We start from the raw sequence: 18615 nt of genomic DNA, 5'->3' as shown, positions 1-18615 counted from the left end.
TTTAGCCCTAGTTCCATTTTAAATTCCACTATTATTAATTTGACTATTAGGAAGCTATACTAAATTTTCATCCAGTTTTTGTAATTTTGATTACCTTTTTGATTGGGGTGGTCAATGTTGCTAGGTGCAGTGATTGGTTTTGCTTTTACTAGTTTACTCAATTACTCGTAATGTTTGGGTCTCTAATTAGTACAATTTTTGCACATAAAATGATTTCTCCTATTTGTATCAATTTCTACTCTTATACGAATTTTTTTTTTTTTTTAGAATGATTTCTCCTATTTGTTCTGGCTGCAACATATTGCTATCTAAATTTGCTGTTATTAAACTGAATAATTTTGCAACTATTTAATGACGTTGATTTCCTTGATTGAGTATTTAAAATCAAAGAGGCTATTATGTATATCACGGGTCATTTGCTTAATCAATCAACTAATGAGTAAAAATATTATTTGCTCATTTTGGGGAAAAATTCTGAGCATATAATGAGAATTGGAGGGAAAAGGTGAAAAAAAAAAGAGGGAGGGTGATTTTTTAAGTCATGTGTTAGTCACATGACTGGTCAACGCCAGTGTAAAAAAGTGAAACATCGGAATATGATGTCAAGGTCCCTCTAGACAACAAATCATACTTATAAGGTCCTTTTAGACCACTTTGAACATATAAGGTCCTTCTAGACAAAAGAGTGAAGCTACAAGTCTCTTACAGGCAAATTTTCAATTAAATTAACCTAAATTACAAAAAGTATATACATGAATGTGACAAATAAACCCTTTTCCTTTTATTCTTTGAAAGATATTAGATTTTAATACTTCATGTAAAGTAGGAATTGAAGAACACCCTTACAGTGCACCATAACTAGGAGAGAATGAAAAGGATGATTCTTGATCTACCACTTGCTTCCATTGCTCTTAAGGAGTATTATTAACGAATTAATTAAACAATCTAATTTAAGGATGACTGATTTAAGTGAGTACAATACATTGTGTGCTGAATACTTCATTATTTTGAAATGTTAAGATTTTCCTAACTATGAAATTAAAGAAACTATAGAAAAAAAAATAACGAAAAGAGATACTACCTCTATTTCTTATTATGTGCAACAAAGGGATATTATTTGTGAGATATAAAATATTCCTTTGTTGCACATAATAAGAAACAGAGGTAGTATATAGGAAACAATATTACTGTATACAACTAAATAAGGAGGGATTCTCAAAATAATATTGATATTGATTTTTGAAAAGGCCAGTGTCATACTAGGAAGGAAGATCACTAAGATTAACATATATATATATATGTATCATACTGAACTGAGTTGAACTGGCTGAACTGAACTGAATATTTTATAAGAGAAGAAAATTCGGAACTGAACTGAACTAAACTGAAAATAAGCTAAAGAGAACAAGCCCTTATTTAGATATTTTTTGTAAGGGAATTGAATATCATAAACTTGTTTGATTATGTCATAGAATATAAATATTATTATTTAGAGATAGGATTAATGGAAATTAAAGGGATAAAAGTAATAAAATATCAATATTTGAGCTAGCATATTCAACATTCAATCAAAAAGTGAGAAAGAAGGACAAAAATGGTGACTCGAATAAATGGAAAATTATGTTGTTTGTAAACATACGATGGGAGATTAGAAATTTTGAAAAAAAAGTTTTAACTAATGTTTACATAAACCATTTCAAAACTTACAGTGTGCCATGACTAAGAGTGAAAATAAAATGAAAAAAGCCAAAAGGATTATTTTTTTGATCCACCACTTGCTTCCATTTCACTTAATTAAAGAGTTTTATTCATTTAATTCGATTCGATTGTATGTTCAATTAACTTTCAATTTATAGCCTGAGTAATCTTCTTAATTTAGAAATGTCAAGATTTTCTTAGTTGTGAAACTGAAATAAAATCATAAGTTTATATTACTTTCATGAAAAGAGATAAATCAAATCTCAAAAAGAACTCTATACATAGGAGTTTGCTAATTATACTTTATCAATTAATAAATCTGTCTATCCATACTTTAATTTACCAATTCTATAACTTGTTTGAAATATTAGAAACTCATTGCTAAACGTATTTTTCCAATTCAAAGCCTCAATTCAAATCTAGTTCAAAGCATTGAGGAAAATATTGAGACTGAGAAGGGGCAGGGCAAACAAAATCGAGGCCCAGTGCGAGTTCTAAAAAATGGACCCTTACCCCAATATAATTAAAATAAATACTTATTTCGAAACACCAAAAATTTGCTTTAATGTATTTAAATACTCCAGTAAAATATATGGATGATTAAAAAAAATGTTCTAACAAATTCACCTAAAAAATGGTCACTCCTCCTCGGATGTTTTTAATAAATCTCATCTACAGGGTCACAACACTTTCGAACAACTACTACTTCTCTCCTTACTTTTTAATTTAGTTGTTAGGAAGAAGAATGAATTGAATTCAACTTGAATATAGGAATAAAGAGAGAGAGTATATTGGAATAAGTAAAAGAATATTCTAACCCTTGTTTGTTTCAAAAAAAAAAAAAAAAAACTCTATCCCTTGTACAATAGCTGGAAATAAGTACTACTACTTAGTAGATACATTTTAAAAGGGGTTCGAAACCTGAACTACAAAATGAAGGATTTAACTCTTACCGCTGAGCCACGGAATAATTACGTATTTTCAATTCTTACAAAGTATAATTATCAAACTAATTTTGGGGCCCATTTTTTCTAGGGCCCTGTGCTAGATGTTTCAAAGTAGCAAGGGAAGAACTCACTTTACCTTGCAAACAAGATTTTCTCCACAAGAAATCAATAGCCTGCTATTGCTAACCACACGAAGGTAGGTCTAGCTTGATTACATGGTTAGTTCGGTTACTACAATAGATGTCACGCACTCACGCCATTGACAAAATTGTTTTTGTTATCATCATTATCTCCCCCAAGAAGATAGCAACCCAGAGTAATCGACTCGAATACCCTCTTTGAATTTTAACTCTTTGAATAGTAGTCACCACCACAACAAATCTTCACTCTCTTCTCAATACACATAATGTTGTGGTGATGACTATAAATAGTATCATAAAATCCATGAGCTAAACAACTAAAGTAGGATACACATATTTTGTATTTTTTTATAAGGATAAGGGCCCTACCAAGCCGGAACCTCTCACAGGTCTAGTAGGATACACATAATATATATCTCTTATTTATATTTAGCAAGTACAAATATGTGTCAAGTGGTAAATAATAGAAAAGTGAGATAATGTTAACCTTAGCTTTATGCCTTTATCCTTTTACTACTTTTGTTTTCTTTGATTCCATGACATTCCATTTTTGGAATGTTAAACCCTAAAAGGTATAATCTTCTTATCATCTTATGGTGTCAAGGGTTGTAAAAACTTTTGTAAAAAAACGAACAAATTAAAGTTGATGACAAGGTATTTATTATTTATCCCATATTCGCCTTCAACTTTAGCTTGCAAAAGAAATAAATTACTTTTTTTTTAAAGTCGACCAATAAATACATATTATTGACCTAACATTTAATTTTGATCAGATATTGTAATTTGTAAGCCAAATTTACCAAATCATGGGTCAATTCACTATATCTGATATCTTTGTCCGCCTTAAATCATAAATGTGTTAAGATAAGGAAGAATATCTTAGGGAATATATTTGATATATTTGTATTGTGTTATCTTTACGTAGGATAATATTTACTAAGATAGATATGAATTAGATTCCTACGTTGATTAGGTTTCTAAGAGATGTGTATAAATATTGAATTGATGATGAATGAGAAGATCACACTTTGAGTTTATTTTGACATGGTATCATGAGCCAGGGAAAGAACTCAATTTTTTTTCCGTGAGAATTTACTGAAAACAGAGAAAAATAAAAACAGAGCATACTTGGTTGTGAGAGATGGGTGAGAAAACACCGGTAGATTTAACTTATTACCTTGGTTCTAGTGATGCTCCGGGGAATGTAATCACGCCTATTCAATTGCGTGGTGAAAATTATGATGAATGGGCTCAAGCAATTCGACGCTCTTTAATGGCCAAACGAAAATTTGGCTTTGTGGATGGATCAATCAAGATGCCGACGGATGATAAGAAGTTAGAAGACTGGATTGCTGTACAATCCATGTTGGTCTCGTGGATATCCAATACACTTGATCAGAAATTACGATCGACGATTGGAGACTATGATGATGCAAGTATCTTGTGGACGAATCTCAAGAATCGATTTTGTGTTATCAGTGGTACCCGTGTGTGCCAGTTGAAGACGGCGTTAGGTGCGTGTCATCAGGCGTCTACGGAGTCCATAGCTGATTACTTTGGTCGGCTATCGAAGATTTGGAAAGAACTTCTCAATTATACGAGGGTTCCTAAGTGTAAGTGCGGAAAGTGTGAGTGTAACATAGTTACACAAGTTGAACAGATTAGAGAAGAAGATTACTTGCACTATTTTTTAATCGGCTTGGATGTTCATTATGCTGCGATTCGGACTCAATTACTTGCTCGAACCCCTCTGCCTAGTGTGGATGTCGCTTATCAAAGTGTGGTGATGGCGGAAAGTTTACGTGAGGGGGGTACGAAGGTGGAGAATGCGATGGCCTTTAAGGTTGATTCAAAACATAAGCCACGTTTTGTGGACAACAGTGATAAATTCTGTAATCACTGTAATAGAGAAGGTCACGATGAAAGTGGATGTTTTCAGTTGATAGGGTACCCAGAATGGTGGGGGAACCGTGGTCGTGGTGGTCGAGGACAAGGCCGTGGTGGTGGCCGAGGAGGGGGGCGTGGAGGAGCAGGTGGCCGTGGCAGCAACAACCAGGCAGCAAGCTCGTCCTCTTCTTCCCGGCAACAGGTGCGTGCAAATAAGGTTGTGGGTACCAACTCTAGCAAGCAGCAGCAAGGGTCTGTCAATGCTGATGATGCATCAGCCTTGGTGGGAGTCTCCGCAACTCAAGTACAGCAAATCTTGGATATTTTAAATCCAACTAATAAGCAATTGCTGTTGGGGTTTGGTGAGTCCGACTCACCGCGGAAAACAAACCCAAAACCAAGACCGCACTCGCAATAAATAAAACCATAAACATAATTAAATTAATCACAAGATTAAGATAAGCTAATTACCCTTGACGCGTGCTTCGCTCCAAATGAGCTCTTACTTGAAAGCTTCAAGTCCCGCTCGCACGGAGACCTCCAACGAAGTCCACCCGCACCAACAAAACCGACTAGGTCCAATGTCTTGGAGTTAGCAAGACCCGACCAACAAAACCCGAGTAATAATATTGAGTTCAAAGGTTTTCACTAAATGTGATGCCTTTTCCAACTCTTACTCAAGCATCTTTCCCAATGCCCATACTTGGGTATTTATAGGAAATGATGGGAGTATCATTTGCTCTCCCATCAATGTGGGATACTTTGATTTTTCCATTTTATTTTAAAGCTAAAATAAAATTAATAATCAAGCTAGTAATAAATCAACAAGTGGCAAGCTCATGTGAGTGGTTAGGTGAGGACCATTTGGAGAAAGGGGGGGGACCAAACTTGCTCCCCACTCCCTCTCCCATACCCGGCCAACACACTCAACACACACACATGGACCACAAGCCACATGGCACCCACCCTTGGGCACCAAGGCAGCCAAGGTGGGCTGCCATGTGGTGCTTGTCCTCGGCAGCCACGTACAGCAGGCCCAGCAAGCATGCGGGCTGCTGCTGCTGGCCTTGTGCCTCGGCCAGCACTGCTAGGCAGCAAGCAATGGCCTAGCCATGCTGCTGCTAGCTGTTGCGGGCTGGCGCGCCTAGCGTGCTAGCTCCAGCAGCTTGTTGCGGCATGGCTTGCTAGCCATTGCGCGCACAAGCCTAGCATGCTAGCACGCACTAGGCAGCGCCTAGCCTTGCGATGCTAGCATGGGTGCGCTAGCACGCACCAGCCAGCCTAGGCTCGGCTTGGTGCGCATGCTAGCCACCATGCTAGGCCATACGCCCTTAGCACTCGGTTTGCTAGGGCATTCCGATGCTAGGGGTATTTTGGTCTTTTGTTGATTTATTACTATTTCTCGTCTCGTCTTTCACTATTTTTCGACTCGACTTCCGACGCTCGGTTTCGACGCTCTAAGCTCGAATTTCCGACGTCTAAATAAATATTACTCGGTCGACTCATTAATTCCTTCCGAATTAATTCGTCGTTTCGGTTTGTTGAATGCTTGGGTGTGACCCGAAGGGTTCAGTCAAGATTAAGCTGTAACATTAATTATCCATTAATATTACTGATCGGAAGCGGCCTCCACCCAGGCATTCCGATCACTTGACCTTACTGAATATATTAGCTTTCTAATAATTCTGAACCCGCTAACGGAATAGTACACTTGTTCGAAGGACACCATTCCTTTCAATCTCCCACTTGTCCTTCCGGACAAGTGCTCATTTTGTGTACAGCCCTTTCCTATGTCGCTTAATGTCTCTTCATGAACTATAAGGTAAGATTTATCTTGTCATCCTTATTACGTCCAGAAGTGTTTCCCGATTCCGAGTCCGACTGTCAATAAACAGATGATTTCTAAAATCCATCCGAGCACGGCCATGCATTTTACAGTCTCGCTCTACGAGAGGCCTTGAATACAACAAAGACATCTTCCCTATTTTACTAGGGGGACATTCCCAGTCTTGTAATGTAGCTCCTCTTACTGAGAGGACCTAGCCGCCCGAGTGTTGCCGTTATAATCCCCTATTACGGCAGACGTTTGACAACATCAAAGCGAACTAGTACTCAAACAAGAGAACTCACAATACTCATGGTCGAGGAAATAGGTTCCGATAGCCATAATGAGAAGTATACTTATGACAAATTTTTAATTTCTTAAAGTATTCTCATAGGTCGATCCAGTATGGTTCTAAACCAATACCTGTGCAAATGATTTATGACAATCATGTCCCCGTAGCACATGAAACGGTGCTATAAATCAGACTACACACTAATCTCAATTGGTCATTAATCGTCCATCGTTTAAATGACCTTGATTAGGGATAATTTTCGATTATAATATTCAATGTTCACTTAATAGGTGTTTCCTTACCAAGACTGGTCTTGATACCCTATTTTGAATATTCTCAGAATCGAATGGACTCATTATTTAATCCTAAACCACAATTAAATAGCATAACGGAGTAATAAAATGTTGCATGAAATTTTATATTACTCCAAAACATGAATGGTTTTCCTTAGTGTCTTACATTAACTTTTCTCAAAATTAACTAAAACACTAAACAAGGAAATCAAAGCCAGTCTCCTACATGCTTGATTCCCATTGCCTCAACGTGCTTGTTGTGCTTCACTTGAGGCAAAGGTTTAGTAAGTGGATCGGCTACATTGTCATCCGTTCCAACTTTGCAAATTCTGATTTCACCCTCTGATTTCCATTCTCGAATCATGTGAAATCGCCGCTTGACATGTTTGACCTTCTGATGTTCTCTAGGCTCTCTGGCCTGAGCAATAGCTCCATTGTTGTCACAATAGAGGGCTATTGGACCCTTTATAGAGGGTACAACATCAAGTTCGCCAACGAACTTACGAATCCAAACAGCCTCCTTAGCTGCTTCAGCAGCTGCCAAGTATTCGGCTTCAGTTGTAGAATCTGCAGTTGTACTCTGCTTTGCGCTCTTCCAACTAAACGCCCCTCCATTTAGACAGAACACATATCCAGATTGCGATTTGAAATCGTCTCTGTCTGTCTGGAAGCTTGCGTCGGTATAACCTTCCACAACCAAATCTTTTGTGCCACCATACACCAGGAATTTATCCTTGTTCCTTTTCAGGTACTTTAGGATATTTTTGGCCGCAGTCCAATGCGCCTCTCCTGGGTCTGATTGGTTACGGCTCGTAGCACTCAAGGCATACGACACATCTGGCCTAGTACATATCATGGCATACATGATAGATCCAATAAGCGAAGCATATGGAATCTGATTCATTCTTACCCGCTCATCAGGTGTCTGTGGACACTGCTTCTTGCTTAGGGTTATGCCATGTGACATTGGCAGGTGACCTCTTTTGGCCTCCTCCATGCCAAATCGAGCAAGTACCTTATCAATATAAGTACTCTGACTCAATCCAATCATCCTTTTCGATCTATCCCTATAGATCTTGATGCCTAGTATGTACTGAGCCTCTCCCAAGTCTTTCATTGAGAAGCACTTTCCAAGCCAGGCCTTTACAGACTCTAACAACGGAATGCTGTTTCCAATGAGCAATATGTCATCGACATATAAGACTAGGAAGGCGATGTCACTCCCACTGACCTTCTTGTAAACACAAGATTCATCTGGATTCTTGATAAAACCAAACCTACTGATGGTTTCATCGAAACGCAGATTCCAACTTCTGCTTGCTTGCTTTAATCCATAAATGGACTTCTTAAGCTTACAAACTTTCCTAGCATTGTTTTGGTCGACAAAACCTTCAGGCTGTGTCATATACACAGTTTCTTCCAAATAACCATTAAGGAAGGCGGTTTTGACGTCCATCTGCCATATTTCATAGTCGTAATATGCAGCAATCGCTAGGAGGATCCGAACGGATTTAAGCATTGCAACTGGTGAAAAGGTTTCATCGTAATCAATACCATGAACTTGTCTGTAACCTTTTGCCACCAATCTAGCTTTGTAAATGAATACATTTCCATCTTTGTCGGTTTTCATCTTGAAAATCCACTTACATCCGATCGGTGTATAACCTTCGGGTAAGTCAACCAAGTCCCAGACTTGATTATCAAACATGGAATCCATTTCAGATCTCATGGCCTCTTGCCATTTAGCAGAGTCGGTGCTTGCCATCGCTTGCTTGTAGGTTGCCGGTTCATCTCCATCCATAATCAGGATGTCCTGATTCTCGGTTAATACTAAACCAAGATATCTATCAGGTTGAGATCTCGGCCTCAGAGACCTACGTAGGGTAATGGATTGAGCATTTGCATTGTCGGTTCGACTTTGCACATTTTGATCATTTTGACCTGCGTCAACAGATGCTGTTTGAGCACTTTGACTGTCATTATGATTTTTTTGCTCATCCTCACGAACTTCGTCGAGTTCGATTTTCCTCCCACTTGTCATTTTGGAAAGGTGCTCCTTCTCCAAAAAGACACCATCGCGAGCAACAAACACTTTGTTCTCCGATTTGTTGTAGAAGTAATACCCTTTGGTTTCTTTTGGGTAGCCCACAAAGTAAACCTTATCAGATTTGGGATGAAGTTTGTCAGAGATCAATTTCTTGACATATGCTTCGCATCCCCATATCTTTAGAAAAGATAACCTAGGAGGTTTCTTCGTCCATAATTCATATGGAGTCTTTTCTACAGCTTTTGATGGAGCACGGTTCAGTGTTAGTGCCGCAGTTAGAAGTGCGTGTCCCCAGAAAGAGATAGGAAGATCACTAAGACCCATTGTTGATCGTACCATGTCTAACAAGGTCCGATTTCTCCTTTCGGATACTCCGTTCCATTGTGGAGTTCCTGGAGGTGTCAATTCTGAAAGTATACCCTTTTCTTTCAGATGGTCATCGAATTCTTGGCTCAAGTATTCACCACCTCGATCCGATCGAAGGGCTTTGATTTTCTTGCCAAGCTGATTTTCAACTTCACTCTGAAATTCTTTGAACTTTTCAAATGATTCAGATTTGTGCGACATGAGGTAGACATAGCCATATCTACTATAGTCGTCTGTGAAAGTGATGAAATATCGATGTCCATTTCTTGTGGTTGAGCTCATTGGTCCACATACATCGGTATGTATAAGACCCAATAAGTCACTTGCCCTTTCTCCCAACTTGGAGAATGGCTGTTTAATCATCTTGCCTAATAGACATCCTTCGCAATTCTCAAACGATTCTAAACCGAAAGAGTCAAGAACACCTTCTTGTAGAAGTTTCTTGATGCGTTTGATGTTAATGTGGCCAAGACGACAATGCCACAAGTAAGTCTGATTTGACTCCATGGTCTTAGCTCTTTTGGTATCATTATAAACAATTTGTCCAAAGACACAAACGTGTCATTCCATAAATATAAACAAGATGATATGTCTTGTGATCAAGTTTACAATGACGTCCAACGCCACAAGATCAAAATATGGTAGATAAAACTAAAAAAGTTTTAAATCTAGACAAAATATGAGATTTACAAGCTTTCTTTGAAAGATTATCTTCTTCTTCCACTTGTACTCATATCCACTTGAAAAGCACCGCTCACTTTGTTCCTGAAATAGGAGCATATAGTGAGCCAATTTTCCGGTATCTAATACCTCATAAATTGCTTATGTTCAAGTGTAAAGATGATACCTGAGATCGAGGTTACTTTTCCTTTCGCCTCATCTGCTAGATACATGCTACATTCTCTTTTGTAGTGTCCGGGTCTACTACAATAGAAGCAGCGCATCTTAGCTTTGTTCTTGAACTCCTTCTTCTTTGGTCTCAGGGCAACCTTAGCCTTCTTGCAAGAATAGGTTTTCTGGAGTTCTTGAACAACTTCCATCAAGGAAAGTTTGTTCCGCTTGGCCGTAAGTCGCATCTTTAATGCAACATACCCCGAGTGTAGTGAGCTTAGTAGCATGAGAGCTGCTTGCTCATCTTCCACTGGTTTGCCAATTAGCTCCAGATGGGTGAATAGCCTTGTCATGTTGAGCACATGAGCTTGAAGTGGCATCCCGGGTCTAAGTCTTGCATTATAGACCTTAGCCCATACTTCTTGTCTCTCTTTGATGAGACATCCATCTTGCGGTGGCTTGATCCTCATGTTCGAGAGTGACCTAGTCACATCTTCCACAAGTCCATCATAGTTGCCTCTGGTACTCTTGGTGACTCTCAAATTGACTACGTCTTCTAGAGCTTTGAGCATCATGTCCGGAAAATAGTTGGAGAACTTCTCCTTCCATTGTACCGGGATGGAGTTTGCCATGAGTCTGGAAACTCTTTTGCAATCCTCACTCCATTCCTCATGTGCCTCATCACTCATAATCCCCTTTGAGTAGAGACTCGGGATTTGAGTGTCCAGAATGTGCTCTAGGTAGCAATTTCGGAGGGTCTTTCGGAGTTCCTCTTCCCATTCCTTAAAGTTTACCAAGTTCAGAGAAATTGGCAACTTTTTGGGCAATTCCGGGAGCATAAGGTCGTTATCATTAGTTGAAGACATGATTCTACAATTGAAAGAATTTAAAATGAAAAACCATTCATTATACTTAAATAAGATTGAAATCATGCGTTTTAATCAAACTTATTTAAAACGTCTTATTCACACATTAAAGATTGTCCCCAATTTTGGTGAGAATAAGTCGATTCCAAGATCCAAAGAAACAAAGAGTGGTTAAGCATGCTTTGGCTTGTCTTAACACTCAATCTCCTAAGGTAAGCAACGCTTTGCTAATGGCTCCAAGCCACTCTTGGTTGAATAAATCGTCGCATCCCATGCTCTCTAAACAATTTATTCACTTTGCCACGACATGTTAGGACTCCATCACTCATATCGTTGAGTATAACCAAAACCACTTGCATACCTAGTATGCCTTACGTTCCTTGGAGAAGTAGTGATGCCTCGCTTTGGCGTAGCCCACCACTACCCTCGTTCGGTTGGTAAGTGTGTTTTGGAATGGCAAGTTTTACTCAATTTTAAGGGACCTAGGGTTTCTATGTTGGTTGATTTAAGTGAACTTAATTAATCATCTCAACATTCGAAATCCTAACCATGCATCTAACATATAATTCATATATATATAAACATAAATATATATCGAAAACATAAATAGAGATGCATTTGGCAACTAGCATGACCCCTTGAGATCTTCAAGTCTTCAAAAGGTCTTCTTTTGTGACTTCATGGCTTCGTCTTCTAAGAACCCCGTCTTCAAGACTTGACCAAATAATATAATTGCTAGTTACTACGATTAGGACTAATCTAAATATTAAGGTACAAAAAATACTCAACGGTTCGCAGACCGTATTTAGATTTACAAAAATACATCACGGATCACAGTCCGTATTTTCTATCCTAATCGGGCCCCACTAGTTGCCATTTTATAAAACCTGTGAGAGAATTTTACATTCCATTCATCCATTCACTATCTGTGAATGGCCCATGCATTTTACAACGATCAAACAAGTAACAATGCATAAAACCGCGCGCGAACTAGTAATTAATCTAGGTGGTTAATCCAATTAACACGCCTAATTAAACTAGTCAAAATTGTTTTATCCGGTTAAGGTAATGACTAAGATACGCTCCCACTAAATTCCGCATCCAAACTTAACTAATCCAATTAATTAAGTCGGTGAACCCAAATATTTGTCAAAATTAATTTTGCAAATGTCGCTCATAAACCCGAGGCCTAGCCTCCAAAATTTTAATTAAATAAACAAAATAATTAAAAATAATTAAAACGACAAGTTAAGCAAAATTACGTATTCCATAATGTCTAAGTGCCTAGCACTAAGACTTGGAACCCAAAATTGCCCTTATTTACATATTAAGCAATGCTAAAATTAACTTTAAAATAGCATCGCCTTAATGACCCGGGGTTATTATGCTAATTATTGAATCGTACATACCGTACAACAAGCTCGTAGCATAACCATCGGCACCCCGCAACACCAAGCATGCCCATGGGCTGCTTGTGCTCGCCCACGCCACGCCCAGCCAAGCCAAGCGTAGCAGCAAGCACAGCGCGCACAGCACTATGCTGCTGCTGCGCCATGCTGCTGCTCGTTGCTGGCTGGTGCGGTAAATGGCTGGCAGCGAGCAGCAGCCCACGCCCTTCCTCGCACACACAGTCGCACGCACCAAGGCACGAGGCACCCAGCAGCCTCGGCAGCCACATATGGGTTGCGTGAGCAACCCAGCTGGCCGAGAGCTAGCTCGGGGCTCTTAGGCCTCGTGTTGCGTGCTAATGCTTCGAAAATTATCGAATTTTATGTGTGACATTATAAATTAATTCTAAATTAATTTTAGAATCAATTTTTGAGGAAAAATGAAAAATAACAAGTCCAACTTAAATAATTCATCCAAAGCAATTAACCAAATTTATTACCAAGAATCATTCTTTAATAAAATTGGTCTAACTTGGTGTAACAAAAATAAATAGGGCATTTCTCACTATTAATTTAATCACTTTAAATTAATCTTGAGATTTTGACAAAATAAAAGGGAGTTGGAAAAATGAACATAAGTTCAATAAAGACTCCAACTTTAATACTTGTGACTTCATGAAAAATTATATCTTCCAATATGAAGATAAACTAATTTTTTTATCACAAGTTTTAAACTTTATGATTCCAATCAACTAAAAATGATTAAATCAACAAAGTTTAACCAAAATTCATGGAATTTAGTAACTCAAAGTTTCAATCACTTATCATAAGTAAAGATTGAATCTTTAATACTTGGAAGCATCAAAGAACAACTATTTCACACTCAATGCAATTAATTTGCAATTATGTGAAAAATAAAACCAAACTTTCAAGCACCAATTACTACCAAGTAATCATGCTTAAAGTGGTCTAAAATTGCATATAAAATAAGGAAAGAACCATTTACATAACCACCATAAATATGCAACCAAATTTCAAGGTTAGAAAGACTTAAAATTTTTCGTCAAAACGAAAAATCCCTCGAAAAATGCATTTCTGGTCGTTTTTTGGCTAAAAACCGAGCCCTAGGAGGGTAAAACCATTTCCAGAACACGTTTTCCACCCAAAATTCACTATTTTTGGGTCGAAATCTGAGTTCGGGGCTGAAGATAGCTCAAATACGAGGTAAAGTTTGAAAAACGAGTTACTAATATAATTAGCAACTTAAAACCAGAAAAATAAGCCATAATAACACCTTGAAAATATTATGATTTTAAAAATAAACGAGCGAGGCTCCGATACCGCTGTTGGGGTTTGGTGAGTCCGACTCACCGCGGAAAACAAACCCAAAACCAAGACCGCACTCGCAATAAATAAAACCATAAACATAATTAAATTAATCACAAGATTAAGATAAGCTAATTACCCTTGACGCGTGCTTCGCTCCAAATGAGCTCTTACTTGAAAGCTTCAAGTCCCGCTCGCACGGAGACCTCCAACGAAGTCCACCCGCACCAACAAAACCGACTAGGTCCAATGTCTTGGAGTTAGCAAGACCCGACCAACAAAACCCGAGTAATAATATTGAGTTCAAAGGTTTTCACTAAATGTGATGCCTTTTCCAACTCTTACTCAAGCATCTTTCCCAATGCCCATACTTGGGTATTTATAGGAAATGATGGGAGTATCATTTGCTCTCCCATCAATGTGGGATACTTTGATTTTTCCATTTTATTTTAAAGCTAAAATAAAATTAATAATCAAGCTAGTAATAAATCAACAAGTGGCAAGCTCATGTGAGTGGTTAGGTGAGGACCATTTGGAGAAAGGGGGGGGACCAAACTTGCTCCCCACTCCCTCTCCCATACCCGGCCAACACACTCAACACACACACATGGACCACAAGCCACATGGCACCCACCCTTGGGCACCAAGGCAGCCAAGGTGGGCTGCCATGTGGTGCTTGTCCTCGGCAGCCACGTACAGCAGGCCCAGCAAGCATGCGGGCTGCTGCTGCTGGCCTTGTGCCTCGGCCAGCACTGCTAGGCAGCAAGCAATGGCCTAGCCATGCTGCTGCTAGCTGTTGCGGGCTGGCGCGCCTAGCGTGCTAGCTCCAGCAGCTTGTTGCGGCATGGCTTGCTAGCCATTGCGCGCACAAGCCTAGCATGCTAGCACGCACTAGGCAGCGCCTAGCCTTGCGATGCTAGCATGGGTGCGCTAGCACGCACCAGCCAGCCTAGGCTCGGCTTGGTGCGCATGCTAGCCACCATGCTAGGCCATACGCCCTTAGCACTCGGTTTGCTAGGGCATTCCGATGCTAGGGGTATTTTGGTCTTTTGTTGATTTATTACTATTTCTCGTCTCGTCTTTCACTATTTTTCGACTCGACTTCCGACGCTCGGTTTCGACGCTCTAAGCTCGAATTTCCGACGTCTAAATAAATATTACTCGGTCGACTCATTAATTCCTTCCGAATTAATTCGTCGTTTCGGTTTGTTGAATGCTTGGGTGTGACCCGAAGGGTTCAGTCAAGATTAAGCTGTAACATTAATTATCCATTAATATTACTGATCGGAAGCGGCCTCCACCCAGGCATTCCGATCACTTGACCTTACTGAATATATTAGCTTTCTAATAATTCTGAACCCGCTAACGGAATAGTACACTTGTTCGAAGGACACCATTCCTTTCAATTGCATGGTAAGATAAATACAGTACCTTGGATAGTGGATACGGGTGCATCAAATCATGTAACTTGTGATTTTACAATGCTTAAAAATGTGAAGAAAATACAGAATTGCCCCGTAGGCTTGCCGGATGGTCAATCGGCTAATGCGGATCAATTGGGAACGGTGGTATTACAGGGAGGATTGATATTGGAGAATGTCCTTTTTGTGCCTCAATTGACTTGCAATTTAATTTCTGTCACCCAATTGAGTGATGAGTCTAAATGTACTATGCAATTTACTAACAAAATATGTGTTATGCAGGACCCACAGATGAGGAGGGTGATTGGTGTGGGTGAACGCGAGGATGGACTGTATCTTTTCCGTGGTGTCCCTCAAGTGAAGGTTCTTACAGTGGATGGGGAGTCTTCGTTTGACCTATGGCATCAACGGATGGGGCATCCTTCAGAGACGGTGTTGAGAATGATTCCTAATGTGAGTAGTTTTTTTAGGAAACATAATAAAGCATGTGATGTTTGTCCTCGTGCTAAGCAAACTAGGTGTAGTTTTCCAATTAGTGTGAATAAAGCAAGTCGTATATTTGAACTTGTTCATATAGATTTGTGGGGTTCATATAAAATACCTTCCTCGTGTGGAGCTCATTATTTCTTAACAATAGTTGATGATTTTTCTAGAGGTGTTTGGATTTATTTATTGCGTAATAAATCGGATGTTGAGTTGATGTTTTTAAATTTTGTTGCAATGGTGAAACGTCAATTTGATCAAGTTATTAAAATTGTTAGAAGTGATAATGGCACGGAATTTAATTCTTTGAAAAATTATTTTTCGGAAAATGGCATGATCTTTGAAACTTCATGTGTGGGAACACCCCAACAAAATGGTAGAGTTGAGAGAAAACATCAACATATATTAAATGTGGCACGGGCTTTAAGATTCCAAGGAAATCTACCATTAAAGTTTTGGGGAGAGTGTGTTCTAGCGGCGTGTCACTTAATTAATCTAACCCCGACCCCATTACTTGAGAATAAAACACCCTTTGAAATATTATTTAATAAACCACCGTCATATGACCATATTAGAGTTTTGGGATGTTTATGCTATGCACATAATCAAAAGAGTAAAGGGGATAAATTTGCTAGTAGGAGTCGGAAGTGTATTTTTTTGGGGTATCCATTCGGGAAAAAGGGATGGAGAGTGTGTGATGTCGAAACTGAAGAAATATTTGTGTCTCGTGATGTGAGATTTTTTGAAAATATATTTCCTTATAATGATGTTAAGGTAGCATCATCATCGACTGTTGCTATGCGAGAGATTGATGTGGTAGATGGGTATAGTGACGATGAGTGGGAGTTTGGGATACCCACTGTTCAGGCCGATGGAATCCCAGCAGGCCCTGGAGGTACTGACCAGCAGCCACCCCAACACCCTGACCAGCCCGCTGGATTCCCATCTGGCGCTGGCAGTGGTGCACAGCAGCCACTCCAGCAGCACGGTGCTGCGGGGCAGTCTCGGGGAGAGCAGCAGCAGCAGGATGCTGCGGGGCAGCAACATAGGGGGGCGTCAGGTGAGGGAGGTGAGCAAGAGGGTGTGACGAGTGAGAGTGAGGAGTTGGGGAGAGGACTAAGGCCGAAGATTCCAAACCCAAAATATCGAGATTTTGTCACTCACACAATACGAAAATACAGTCCATCATCAAGTACATCGACTCCTATATCATCTTCCTCAGGTACTCCTTATCCTCTCACATATTTTGTTGATTGCTCACGTTTTTCTGAGAAGCATAAACAGTATATTGCAGCTATAACAGCAGGGAATGTGCCTAGATCTTTCAAAGAGGCAATGAAACATGCAGGTTGGCGAGATGCAATGGCTGCAGAGATAAAAGCTCTAGAAGAGCAAGGCACTTGGGTTCTTCAGAAACTTCCACCAGGGAAGAAAGCCTTGGGAAGTAAGTGGGTGTATACGGAGAAACGTGATGAGCACGGGAACTTGTTGAGATTGAAAGCACGGCTAGTGATATTGGGAAACCATCAAGTTGAAGGGCTTGACTACCATGAGACATTTGCCCCTGTTGCAAAGATGACTACAGTACGAATTTTTCTGGCAGTAGCAGCAGTGAAGAATTGGGAAGTACATCAAATGGATGTGCACAATGCATTTTTACATGGAGACTTGGAGGAGGAAATTTACATGAAAATTCCTCCAGGTTTTAATAAAAATAACTCTGATTGTGTGTGCAGGATGAACAAATCATTGTATGGTCTGAAACAAGCTCCTAGATGTTGGTTTGCAAAATTAACTGCGGCGTTGAAGAAATATGGATTTAAACAATCTTCCTCAGATTATTCTTTGTTCACATTTACCAAAGGAACATTGCAGTTAAATGTGTTGATATATGTTGATGACTTGATTATTGCAGGGAACAATAAAGTAGCCTTATCAAAATTTAAGGCATACTTGGGAGATTGTTTTAAGATGAAGGACTTGGGAGTATTAAAATACTTCTTAGGACTTGAGGTTGCAAGGAGTAAGCAGGGCATCTATATTTGTCAACGGAAATATGCATTAGACATTATTTCTGAAACTGGTTTGTTGGGTGCTAAGCCTGCAGATTTCCCGATGGAACAAAATCATAAATTAGCTCTTGCGGAAGGCAGAGTATTGGAGGATGTGGAGAAATATAGACGGCTTGTTGGTCGTCTGATTTATTTATGTGTAACTAGACCGGATCTAGCATATTCTGTTCATATTTTATCTCAGTTTATGCAGAATCCGAAGGAAGCACATTGGGAGGCCGCACTTAGAGTGGTGCGTTATTTGAAGAAACATCCAGGGCAAGGAATACTTCTTCGCTCGGATAGTGCATTGCAACTTGAAGGTTGGTGTGATTCTGATTGGGCTAGTTGTCCTTTGTCTAGGAGGTCATTGACGGGTTGGTTTGTGTTGCTTGGTTTTTCCCCGATATCATGGCGGACCAAGAAACAACCCACAGTTGCTACATCATCTGCGGATGCGGAATACAGGTCAATGGCGGCTACGACATGTGAACTAAAGTGGTTGAAACAACTACTAAGAGCTTTGGGTGTACAGCATCCACAGGGTATGAAATTATTTTGTGATAGCCAGTCAGCTTTGTATATTGCTAAAAATCCGGTATTTCATGAAAGGACGAAGCATATTGAAATTGATTTGCATTTTGTAAGGGATGCAATTCAGGAGGGATTGATTTCCCCTTCGTATGTACCTACGAAGGAGCAGCTAGCAGACATTTTTACCAAAGCCTTGGGGAAGGCTCAATTTGAGACATAA

General features: G+C 39.5%; 1 protein-coding gene across 1 annotated transcript; it reads left to right on the top strand.

The window, feature by feature from the left end:
• Positions 1–3926: 3926 nt before the first annotated feature.
• Positions 3927–18615, top strand: LOC145607627 (uncharacterized). Its single transcript, XM_081663218.1, has 3 exons — positions 3927–4976; positions 15610–15780; positions 16585–18615. The coding sequence occupies exons 1-3, from the start codon at positions 3927–3929 to the stop codon at positions 18613–18615; spliced, it is 3252 nt and encodes a 1083-aa protein (XP_081519344.1).

The sequence above is a fragment of the Chenopodium album genome, chromosome 23, assembly GCF_948465745.1.
Source record: "Chenopodium album chromosome 23, dcCheAlbu1.1, whole genome shotgun sequence".
NCBI classification, from domain to species: Eukaryota; Viridiplantae; Streptophyta; class Magnoliopsida; order Caryophyllales; family Amaranthaceae; genus Chenopodium; species Chenopodium album.
Note: the sequence above shows the minus strand (reverse complement) of the source record. Positions and strands in the feature narration are given on the sequence as shown.

Excerpts from the sequence above, each read along its gene's own strand:
- LOC145607627 (XM_081663218.1), top strand. The coding sequence starts at position 3,927 with ATGGGTGAGAAAACACCGGTAGATTTAACTTATTACCTTGGTTCTAGT. Across the intron at positions 4,977-15,609 it reads TGGGAGTCTCCGCAACTCAA|GACCCACAGATGAGGAGGGT; the intron begins GTACAGCAAATC and ends TGTGTTATGCAG. Across the intron at positions 15,781-16,584 it reads TGTTGAGAATGATTCCTAAT|GTAGCATCATCATCGACTGT; the intron begins GTGAGTAGTTTT and ends AATGATGTTAAG.